The sequence below is a fragment of the Silene latifolia genome, chromosome 1, assembly GCF_048544455.1.
Source record: "Silene latifolia isolate original U9 population chromosome 1, ASM4854445v1, whole genome shotgun sequence".
Taxonomy (NCBI): Eukaryota; Viridiplantae; Streptophyta; class Magnoliopsida; order Caryophyllales; family Caryophyllaceae; genus Silene; species Silene latifolia.
The window spans coordinates 61,397,953-61,410,579 of NC_133526.1; the positions used below are offsets into that span (position 1 = coordinate 61,397,953).

At 32.4% G+C, this 12,627-nt stretch overlaps 1 protein-coding gene across 1 annotated transcript; it reads right to left on the bottom strand.

Annotated features, from left to right (window-relative positions):
* On the bottom strand, positions 1–6,856 carry LOC141647994 (uncharacterized). Its single transcript, XM_074456405.1, has 2 exons — positions 6,824–6,856; positions 1–894 (listed from the first exon to the last, which is right to left on the bottom strand). Exons 1-2 carry the CDS (start codon positions 6,854–6,856, stop codon positions 1–3), a joined length of 927 nt encoding a protein of 308 aa, XP_074312506.1.
* Between the last annotated feature and the right edge of the window lie 5,771 nt (positions 6,857–12,627).

The following is a 12,627-nucleotide window of genomic DNA, read 5'->3' on the forward strand; positions in this document are numbered from 1 at the left end:
TTATGACACCAACATCTGATCAGTCCACATTACCACACCTCTACTATGACTTTTAAAACTACAATTTTTAATTCTACTTCTTACATCATTCTTTATCTTCTTCAATAAAACCTCAGGCCTACTCAAAAACCTATCCACTCGGCAAGTATTTCGAGCAGCCCAAATATGGTAGATTAATGCAGCAAGAATCAGTCCCATAATCTTCTTTTTACTGATGTTTCTATACCTGCTCTTTATCCACCATTCACACCAATCTTGCTCAGGCAACTTCTCCTTGCACCAATCAGAAACCAGATTCTTACATGTGCTGCTATAAACACACCTCACAAACAGATGGGAATGCTCTTCATGACCTTGCCCACACAAATAGCAAGTATTAGTTTGAATTATCTTCATCCTAAGAAGCCTATCTTGTGTCAGCAAACGATGCTGCCCAGCCAACCAGCTTATGAACCCATGCTTAGGTACAAGCCAGTTATTCACAATCCATGGAGCCCAATCCACCTGCTCAACCGCAGGCTGTAACCAGCTATATCCCTGACTAACAGTATATCCTCCCTGTAAACCATCCCCAGACTGAAGCAAAGGCAAAAATCTCTCCTTCACTTGACACAACTTTCTCCATGACCAACTAGAATTAAGAGTAGGTTTATAAGAATGCCACTCTCCAGCTTTGATGTAGATGGCATGTACCCATTTGACCCAAAGATGGCCAGCCTTACTCTCAATCCACCACACATATTTTGCAATAGACGCCAAATTCCATAGATGCAACTTTTTCAAACCCAGTCCTCCATATTTCTTGGGTCTGCAAATCTGTTCCCAAGCCACCAATGCAGGACTAGTTTTAGACTCCTTGTCATGGCATAAAAAGTCCCTACACACAGCTTCTATCTTTTTTATAATTATTTAAGGACTATTAACTTATTAAAATCACACAATATTACATAAATCAAATCTATGTCCAAGTTAATTACCCCAACCTTATTAGGACTCAAAAATTTAGTCTTCACTAAATATTTGACAATAATCCAAATTGATATCTTATTATTGCTCTTTAAACACTTTTATTCATAATAATAAAGAAATAATTCCCAATAAGTCCTAAAAATTCGAAAATTTCAAAATCATAATTTTGTATATTCTGGAAAATTCCCAACATCCAAAATTTTAATAAAAATTTGCCCATAGAATATATTCAACTTATTTCACAAATAAATCGCATAATACGTAACTTTAACTCCTTAATTTCAAATTAAACATAAAATTATGTAAAAATCAAAATTTAAAATTTTGAATTTTCTATATAAATTTCTAGAACCTCGAAATGACAAATTTTCAAGCCCAAAAATCGAATTTACAATTATGACTATTTAAAGTTGCTATTTATCAATTTTACAATATAAAAATCAATAATCATCCAAATCAAACGAAATTTGACATAAAACTTTAGATCTGATGTTCATATCATATATACAACATTGAGAAAAAATTTCATGCCATAAAATCCATTTTAGCTATTTTTGCTAAAATAGTCACTATTTATGTGATTTTTACATCTAAAAATCATAAATCATGCAAAATAAAACTATTTTATCTCAAACTTTACATACAGTGTGTAAATATTGCATGTGACAACATACTAAAATTTCATGAGCATAAACGAAGTCTAACCATTTTTAACCAAAATACCTCTATTTAATCAATTTTTATCATGTAAAAATCATAAATCATGCAATATAAAACCATTTTATACGAAATTTTACATACAATGTGTAAAATATGCATGTGAGGTCGTGTAAAAATTTCAAGGTCAGAACCATAGTCTAGCTAATTTTAGTATTTTAAGTGTCATTTTATTCAATAAAATGTAATAAAAATACAAAAATCATATTAAAGAGCAATAATATACCATAAATCATCAAAATGACCTAAAATAAATTTAGGACCAGAATTTTATTCATGCAAAAAATTTCGTGGTATTTATCCTCATAAATCACAAATTTCAAGTTTTATATGTTAACATTTTAACTCGGAAAAACAATGACCGATTATGCATGCAACAACTATTGCTCTGATACCAATTGTAAGATTCATAAACCTCTTATTAGACACTTCTAATAACTTTATAAATATAGTTTAGTCATAAACTAACAAGATCTTATGCATGCTTAACAATAAAATGCAAAGTAAGAAGAAAACCGATCTACTTACAATGAGGGCCGAAATGGGTATACTAATTTGGACACCTTCCAAATTAGTCTTCTTAAGAAAATACTAGTGCTCCAAGAAAATCTTAGATTCAATAATGGAATCTACTCCTCAAGGATTTGTACCAAGATAACCCACTTAATACTTTTACTAATTTGTTACTAGAAATTAGTATAAGTGTCCTAAAATTGATACTAATATTATAGTTTACTACTTCTAGTAATGGTGGAATAATATTAGAGATTTGGGAGTTCTTCCTTTTTTTTTTCTTCTAAACAATTAGAGAGAGGTTTTATTATCAATGTGATAATCTTATTAGGATGAATTATCGAGAATGAAAAAGAAGAGAAAACTCCACTTCATATGGGTGGCCGGGTGGTCTTGGGTAGGATGCCCAATGCATTTGCAAATTTGTTCTTCTCAAGATTTAGGCATGCAAGCCTATGATTAGTAGGGCATCATTATGTTCCCTCTAATTAATAGAACAAAACACAACCAACCCTTACACCCTCCATTTACACGGCACAATGTAGATAAAATGGGTCCATTTTAAGTTTGTCAATTGTCAATTTTTATAGTGTGACATATTGGACATGTTACTAGACATGTAATTAGATAATGCATTTTTAACTTATTAAAAATCATTATATATAAACAAAATAAATCACATACAAAATTAACTAGTAATTCACAATTACAAGTACTTAAAATGGGTCATGGAATTATAAATCACAACTACTTGTATTTATAATAAACCATTCATTCTTATTTTAATTATTTCATAAACAATAATAAAACCTAAGTAATAAAATAATTTAATTACTTAGTACGAATCTTAATTAATCGAATTACAATAAGATACGTATTCTTACTCACAAAATCATTTGTTCAATTTTAAGGAATTAATTAACTTGTATCAACATACAACTAATTAATTAATCAATTAAAAGTGTTACCCTAGAGGTATGACCTTAAGGGATTAACTTATCACCACCGTCATACGACAGTAATGTCAAACTCTAGTTAGTCAATCATTACCGATTAGTGTGCATCAGTTGACAATAAAATATTATTTTCCCTCATGCATTCTTATTATGAGATTTAAACATGTGATCGCATTATTGTCGAGGACACTTACTCCAACACCATTTTATACACATGTTATTATGAATTAATATATAATTTATAATATGTAATTTGTTTAATTTATATAATGATATTTAATTGTTAAATATGCATTAATATAATTAATTACATGTTACATGCTACATGTGACATGTTGTGTGTGACAATTGACATTTGACAAAATAAAATTGATTTCCATTTTATGAAATGGGCCGAAAAATTGGATGTTTAAGGGGTGAGTGGGTGTTTTATTTTAATCATAAAATAGACCACATCATTACCCTAAAAGCTAGCCATGCAAACCTATGATTTTGGGTATGAGCAAAATGTAAGAGGGGCATGCATTGGCTCTTGGGCACTCATCAAAAGCGGCACCCCCTTGATGGAATAAGAGGAAGTTGTTCTTATTTCTGCTATCATTCATTATTCTTATCATTTTTTATGCTCATCTCTCTAAACTCTCTAAAAATAGTTTTAGTACAAAATTGTTGACAAATCTAATAAACCTCACATATTACTAGTGTAGTAATAATCCTAATATTAGATTTATATTTAAGGTAATTAGTATTATTATCTAGTTAATGATAATATTAATATTGAGGGATAGTCTTGGTGCCACTAAGAGGAGAGTTCCTAATACGGAGCTTGGGTTTTGGAAGATAATCCTAATATTAAGCTCAAGAACAAATAAGGAAGGTGTCCTTATTTGTTCCCAATATTTCGATCCATATTGTATGTAAGAAATATCTTTTTCTCCTCATTTTTGTTCCTTTTGTTATGCATGCAACTAGATCCACATGACACAAATTATTAATTATTTATAAAATCTATTGAACCTAACAATTGGTATCAGAGCTTTGGTGGTGCATGCATAATCGGTTTGGTTTTTCCGAGTTAAATGTAACTTAATTAAAACTAAAATTTGTGATTTATAAGGATAAAGCCACGAAATTTTTTGCATGTAATATATTCTGGTTCTAAAATATTTTTAGGTCATATTGATGATTTATGGATGATTATTTCTTATTTTAATGATTTTTAGTGAAATAATTACATTTTATTGAGTAAAATGAACTTTTATTTACTAAAAATAGTTAAACTTCACTACTGACCATGATTTTTTAGTATGACCTCACATGCATATTGTACTTATTTTATGTAAAATTTCTTATTAATGTGATTAATATTGTATGATTTATAATTTTTATGTGATAAAAATGATATAATTGGAGGTTAAATGACTAACAATAATTATACTTCGAAACAGACCATGAAATTTGAATATGATGTCACATGCATATTTTGCAGATTGTATGTAAAATTTGAGGTAAATGTGATTTATTATCCATGATTTATAATTTTAATAGTTAAAATAATATAAATAGTGACTATTTTTAGCAAAAATAGCTAAAATGAATTTTATGGCATGAATATTTTCCCTAATGTTTTATATATAATATGGACATCAGATCTAAATTTGCATGATTAATTTTGATTGATTTGGTATGTTTATTGATTTTTATGTGATAAAATAGATAAAAGGCAACTTTATTAGTCATAAAAATTAATTCCAAATTTTTGGTTAAACTTTTACCATTTCCAGGTTCTTGAAATAATTACGAATGTTAAAAATTTTGATTTTGATTTTTTTCAATAATATTTATGTTTAATTTGAATTAAATGGTAAAAGTTATGATTTATACGATTTATTAATGGAGAAATTATAAATATTTTGTAGGCAAATTTTATTGAGTTTTTTGAATCTTGGTAATATTTCAGTATTTACAAAAATGTGATTTTTAATTTTTCAGAATTTTTATGAATTATTGGGAATTATTTCAAAATTATTATGATTAAAAGAAGTTTAAATAAGCAATAATACAAAACCAAGTTGAATTATTGTCAAAGGTTTAGTGAAGACTAATTTTTGAGTACTAAGAAGGTTAGGATAATTAACTTGGGCTTAAATTTGATTTAAGTATTGATTTGTGATTTTAATAAGTTATTATCACGCATTTCCATAAAACCGGATTTTATAAGATATAAGATTTAAGTAGGGCAATTTGGCACATTAATTTGGCATGTTAGACACATATATTTATGCTGCATTTTCATTGATGAATGTCATATTTTATAATTTTGAATTATGTAATTTTATCTTAGTATGGCTTTAGTTTTAATCGGTATTACCCGTAATGTAAGGGAATACCGGTTCGATTGTAATTTTAATGTGATCTCGTATCACTTTTATTTTTACTAGTTTTTCATATTACAAATGTATAATAGGAATAGCTATATATTTTATTATATTTGTTATTCCGGAATTCCTTCAAGATGGTGCCATTTGGAAGGTGTTTCGACAAGACGGAGTTTTTTGGAAGGCGTGCCATGTGAAGATTCTAGGAACCAAAGGAGTTGGTTTTCGAATTTGTAATAGATTATTTGATTTTATTTTTTAGGAAAGGCCATATTAGGAAATTTATTTATTGCTTTGCATTTTTCTTTATATGTTACATGCATTGCCAAATCGCCATTAACATCACATGCATTTTTATATAAATATCGTTTTTTCGACCGTGTCGATTATAATTATCATTAGTTCACTAATATAGTACACTTAAAAGTGATAGATAATAAATTGACATGACCTCTCACATATTTAAAATTGAGATTAGCCTTTCCAAATAGTAGGACCCATCACTAGTAGAAAAAAACCCTATTGCGTCACTTGAATTACGTCGGTTCTATAAAACACGACGTAAAAAGTACTTACTTTTGGCGGGAATGCATTTTTTGCCTTTAGTTAAGCTATTTGCGTCAGTTTTATAAATAAACTGACGTAATAATTGCGTCGGTTATGCTGCAAAACTGACGTATTTGATCAAATACATCAGTTGTTTTCTTTAACCGATGTATTTGATAATATGTTTATGCGTCTTTTTTAATCGAAACCGATGCAACTGATATTTAATAAAAAAAAAAAAAACACTCAGAGCCCTCATACATCTCCGCTCTCAAAACTAGCAGCCTCTAATCTCTATCATCACCAAACTCTAAATGCTCCTACCAATCACCAAACCCTTTTTCTGCTACTTATCGATTGTCCCACCACCACTGTCCCCTACTGCTCCTCTCGCACCACCGCCACCACGCTGCCCTGCTGCTACTTCTCGGGTAAATTATTTATTCCCATATCCCTTCGGTAGTTTCTCCTAGCTTGAGACTTCCGATTCATCGATCTCCCTTTCCTGGCCTCTCAACCACTCGACGCTCGATTGCCACCACAGGTTCGTTTTTCATGTGATTTTTTTTTTTTTTCAGATTTTGATTCATATTGGTATTTAATATTTAGGGTTTTATCATCAAATGGTTGTTTAATGGAGATTTTGTTGATAGTACGATTGAGTTTTAAATCTCTCATTTTCAGCCTCCATTAATCAATCTCTCACAAATCGTTTCTTTAAACCCTTCATTTTTTTATACTTACTTCGTTTCTCTCATTTCCCCTAATTCGTCTCATTTTTCTAGGGTTTTAAATAATCGCCACCATAATCAGTAATTGTGGTACAATACAGATATAATTATGTCTATCTATATTGAGGTTTGTTATGATTTTATCGGCGAATCGAGCAGCGAAGGAAATTGGAATGGAGATTTCTGGGCTGATTATTGCGCTTTCTTACGATTTATGAGCAGCAAAGGTAATTACTCTTCCTCCTAATTTCTAATCAAATTATGTAAACCCTGTAATCATTCAGTGTTGATTTTGTTTGAATAAGGAGTTTTTATATGTTAATACTCCATTACTTTGTCGAAGCTAGTAATGACCAGTACGAGGAATGTAATAGCCATTTTAGTGTGGCGACAATAACCTTAACCTAAGCTACCCTTTCTATGATGGACAAAACCGTCCTTCATATTGTGGTTATCTCGGTTTTCAGATTGATTGCGGAGATTCTTCTCCTCCTGAAATTTTAATGTCATCAGACATTTACTACCTTCTCAATATGTATTCAACTTCAGATACTGTAACTGTTGTTTCAAAATTATAATTACACAGCTAATGGTGTTTGTCCATGAAATTTGAACATAAACTTGACTCTTTACAAATATGCACCCCTAAATGATATCGGTTTAGAATTTGGTGTAATTGTCAGTCATTGAATCTTGTATGTTAGCTTATGATGAACGCCAATTGTGGAGTAATTTTTATGCCGGATATTCTACTGCCCCACCCGTTGATTTGATTTTCAAACGTTTGTTCAAAATATGAGGAAAACAATGAATAAACTACTAGCATTTTGAATTGGAAAATGGACGAAGTATCAAGAAGGCATATATTTGTGAGCTATACATATATATAGATTGTTTGAACGTAGGATGTATGTAAATAGGCTTATATTTGCTAATTTAACATCTGTACATCATTACTCCAGCAGTCCATCCACGATTATTCGTCTGTGGAACTATATCAGATCAAGTGTGTCTGCTCATCAAAATTTGTCTGAGCTTGTTTTTATTTTGCTAATTACAGAGCTTTGGTTCATTGTCGGCTAAACTTAGAGAACAACATGGCTGAATTTAGTGTTCAACTTTATTGTTTTGTTGGACAAAATTAGAATATCAGCTTTATCGTGGTTATGTTGGAACTTTTGACACGTTGAATGTCGTATGACAGGTAAAATACTCGGTAACTGAAAACTCAATTCAAAATCTTACCTTTTCAGAAGATCTTGCTAAGAAAGGCAGTCCCTCAGTTACCACAACTTACTGCTCAGGTACATGATATTGATGCTTTACAACTGATGGTTGTTCCCTCACCTAATGGTGAATATCCAACTAAACCGAATATTTTATAGCTTAAGGATGGCAAGTTTCAGTTTCTTATTTCTTTCATTTATATTTATGTGCTGAATGTTGATCATATATTTTCTACTCAACCTTGCTAAGTGCCATTTTCGGTAAGTCTGTGTTTCTCATTTGAAGTGTTAACTGTTTGGTAACTTATGTTTTTTTTCCCTGCTATTCACGAGTGCCTTTTTACCAGTCTGCTCAAATTAGTCGAGATAGACTTGTATTTAGTATTCCCTATGCCTTCTCAAGCAGTCAAACTATTGATGAAATATTTGGTTGTGGTTGGCTGGTCCAAGATGTCTTGTACTGAGTATTAGGCAATTTACTTGTATAAAGAGATGCATCTACATTTTATGGAGTGGGAAATGATAATAGTTGGTCAAGCCATGGCTCAATGTCGGCCTGACATCAATATTTGACCAGTTGTTGAATAATTTGGTTGTCTGTGTCATGTAATTCAACATATTATGGATCCCTCCTCTTTGTCAGCTTATTTTGATAGACGAATAGTGGTGAACTTTGTGAACCTGCTAATGACAATTCCATATAATTCTAGAGAACGGGCTCTAGACTCGAGCCAGATACCATCATACTTTATACCTGCTCTTGGGCCTGCCCCCAAATGGTGTTCATATTTGGAGAACATGACAGTAAATATTGGGCGTACTGGCATTTAATATGTAACTTCAACTCAATATTTCTACCTGTTCATCTGGTAGTACTTAGTAATCCTTTTTGTTCTTGAAATTATGCGTTTGGGTGGCGAGTGTTAACTGTTACTTATATATCTGATCTATTTGTACAAATGGGTTATATTTTCAAGAAGAGCTGGAAGAGAGTGGCCAAACAACTATATATGATGACTACAAGTTCTTGACTAGAGAAGAACTCGAGAGATTAAATCTTGTTATAGAAAAAGGTAAGATATAGTCACTATTGTTGCTGCCTGTGCACTCAACCCTCGTATGTGGTTAGTTTACTTTTGTCATTTTAAAAATAAATAGCCAGTGCATACTCTTGGATATTTATCATGTATGCAATGACATTACCCCTTCTAAGCTTCTATTATTCTCGTTCTTTGATCCAATACTAATAAGGGGATTATTTGGTCTTGTGTTTGGTGGTTATTGCAGGCAAAATCATTAGCAGAACCGTTTGATTATAAGGCCTATACTGACAAGCGCATTAAAGAAAAGATGATGGTGAACCAGGTATGCATGGCTAGTCCCAACCCGTTCCTCATATGAAAAGACGGTGGCCCTGACACAGCATAATCCTACTTATGAACAAGTCGAAGGCTATAATGCTAAGTGGGTATTGACACCAGGCTCATGTTGTCATATTTATCCAAACTCAGATGGACTTATTATGTAAAGCCGGAAATGGGTCTTATAGTAGTGCACCTGCTCTAGAAGCTGAAGTAGATGTCACTTAACCTGGTTATGATCACTCGAGTGCTCAGACTGGAGCTTTTGCAGATGTCGCACCTAAGCCCCTATAACACTAGGTCTAGCGTGTATATCTTCAGTAGGATGCATCGAGCAAATGTAAGCCGCTCCCTGCTAAATAACACTACTACCAAAAGCTCTTGAATAAGACCGATTTTAATTTGAATAACATGATTATTGTTTCGTAAAGTAGCTAGTTCACTACTAGTGATTGGATTTGAAGAAATGTATATGATGTACTGGATTTTAATTTGAATAACATTGGTATTCATTGAGCAGTGAACAATTTACTTTTGGTAATTGGATTGTGATTTTATGTATTTTCGGCAACAAATTTATATATATATATATATATATATATAAAAAGCTTTAATAAATTGCGTCGGTTCTTGAAAGAAATGACACAAATGAGAAAAGTGAATTGGCCCTAGAACAAAATATCAATTGCATCAGTTACGATAACAAATGACGCAAGAAATAAAGAAAATACATCGGTTCTATAAAGAACTGACGCAAATGTTGAACTATTTGCGTCAGTTGTACATATTTATTGCGTCAGTTTTTAAAACACAACTGACGCAAATGGTAATTTTTTGCGTCGGTTTTCAAAGCACAACTGACGCAAATGTTGAACTTTTTGCGTCAGTTTCACAACTGACGCATAGCAAATACGACCCCTCGATATACGTCAATCGAAAACCGACGCAAAAGGCCATCCACAACTGACGCAATAGGGGTTTTTTTCATTAGTGCATGAATCCCTTGACATTTGGGGTAGATTCCGTTTCCCGGGGTACTTTCATTTTTCATCGGGTAAGTGGGGTAATAACAAGTTACTACACGCGAAATTTGGTTGGACTCAACAGATACGGAGACTAGTCTCATGTTCTGGGCTAGATATGAACTTAATGTAAATTCATTGACCGAGAGTTCTAATTGTAGAATCGGTTAAAGAGTTAACCCACCGAGTTATATTAGTGAGGGGTGTATCGGTTTCCCCGTGCCCAAGTTAATATGGATTTGGATCTCGGAATCATTTATATAATTGGGTGGAGGTCATTATATAAATGCTAAAACATGTCAAAATGTTTTCATATATTAACGATGATTGTTTCTTTTCCCACTATTTCATTGTTTTCTGTTGCTCTTAATCATTTCTCCTATTAATATACGATATCAATTCGATTGTAACACGAGTATCCGCTAAACCACTATTACTAACGACAAATAGAATCTCTTTCTAAACCCTCAATTGAACCGTTTAAATAGGGCATGGACTAGTTCCATAGGAATCGTTCTATTCCATAGAACTCCATAGGAGTTGTCCTATGTCATATAAGATTAGTATCTTAAATTCATAACATACCTATGTATGATTTCTTGTGAAGAAGTATGAATAGAGTAATGATTAGTCAAAATATGTTTTGATAATATCATCTATGCGTCTATGGTTCAAAAGTCTTATTGCTCAAACTAAACACTTGTCATCAAGCACTTAAGTTATTAAGAACATGACAATGTTAAATTGGTAAATTAATTTGTTAGAAATTTTGATCAACCAAATACCACAATAAAGTTAACCCTTATGAAGGATTAACTAGGAATTTATATGAAGATAAGTCTTCATCAAGTAGAAATTCTTGAAGTCAGTGGGAGCAATAAGTAGTAAGTACCTATCTTAATTGTTAAGGGCAGAACTAGGCTCGAAAGAAAAGGTGTTAGACACTAAAATAGATACAAACCCCAATAAGTAAAGATCAAGGAAGTTGGTCGTGTAACTCCAACATATTCCTTCCTGTATATCTATGACATTGACATTGCTGTAATACCCCGTAATTTAATAATAATTTATGAGAATAATTTATGTAATTTAAATAATTAGTTAATGGCATTTCTAATAATACAAGGTAATATCTAAGCTGATATGTGCAAGACTAGCTGAAGTGTTGCCTCTTATCATTGATCTTAATCAGGGAGCTTTTATACAAAATAGGAACATACAGGAGAATATCCTTATATGTCAAGATTTAATTAGGTGCTATGAAAAGCCTAATGCATCTCCTAGATGCCTGTTTAAAATAGATCTCCAAAAGGCATATGACACTGTGGAGTGGATTTTTGTTGAGAAGCTTCTTGATGAGCTAAGGTTTCCTGTGGAGTTTCAGGAAATGGTGATGCAGTGTATAACTACAGCCTCCTTTTCCTTATCTCTCAATGGGGAAATGTTTGGGTATTTCCAAGGCATGAGAGGTCTCAGGCAGGGAGACCCCCCCTCTCCTTTAATTTTTACATTATGTATGGAATATCTGACAAGAACCATTAAGTATGCTGCTGCTAAATATGATTTCAAGTATCATCCTATGTGCAAGCAAGTGCAATTGGCTAACTTGATGTTTGCAGATGATGTGCTTCTATTCTGCAATAGGGATGCCAAGTCTATAATGTTACTTCTCTAATCTTATTCTACATTCTCTAAAGCAACTGGTCTAAAAATAAGTGCTGCAATGTCTAATGCTTATTTTAGAGGGGTTCTTGATCAGCTCAAACAAGACATCCTGAGTGTGTCTGGTTTTGCAGAGGGTAAGTTGTCTTTTAAGTATCTTGGCATGCCAATTCAAACTACTAGATTGCAAAAACAAGATTGTGAATGCTTAGTTGAGAAGATCTGTAGCAGAATACATGGTTATGGAGCAAAGAAATTTTCTTATGCTGGGAGACTTGTCTTGGTGAAAGCTGTTTTGACTACCTTACACTCCTATTGGGCATCTTTGTTTGTTCTGCCAAAGGGAATTCTTCCAAAAGTTGAGGCTACTTGCAGAAATTTCCTATGGGATAACTGTGCTGACTACCATAGGGTTCCACTAGTGGCATGGGACACTGTGAGTAGACCTAAAGCAGAGGGTGGTCTAGGGATTAAAAACTTGGAAATGATGAACAAGGCTCTGATAGGTAAGCTGGTCAATTGGATTGCTGAGGATAAGGACACTAT

Excerpts from the sequence above, each read along its gene's own strand:
- LOC141647994 (XM_074456405.1), bottom strand. The coding sequence starts at position 6,856 with ATGAGACGAATTAGGGGAAATGAGAGAAACGAA. Across the intron at positions 895-6,823 it reads GGGGAAATGAGAGAAACGAA|ATAGAAGCTGTGTGTAGGGA; the intron begins GTAAGTATAAAA and ends ATTATAAAAAAG.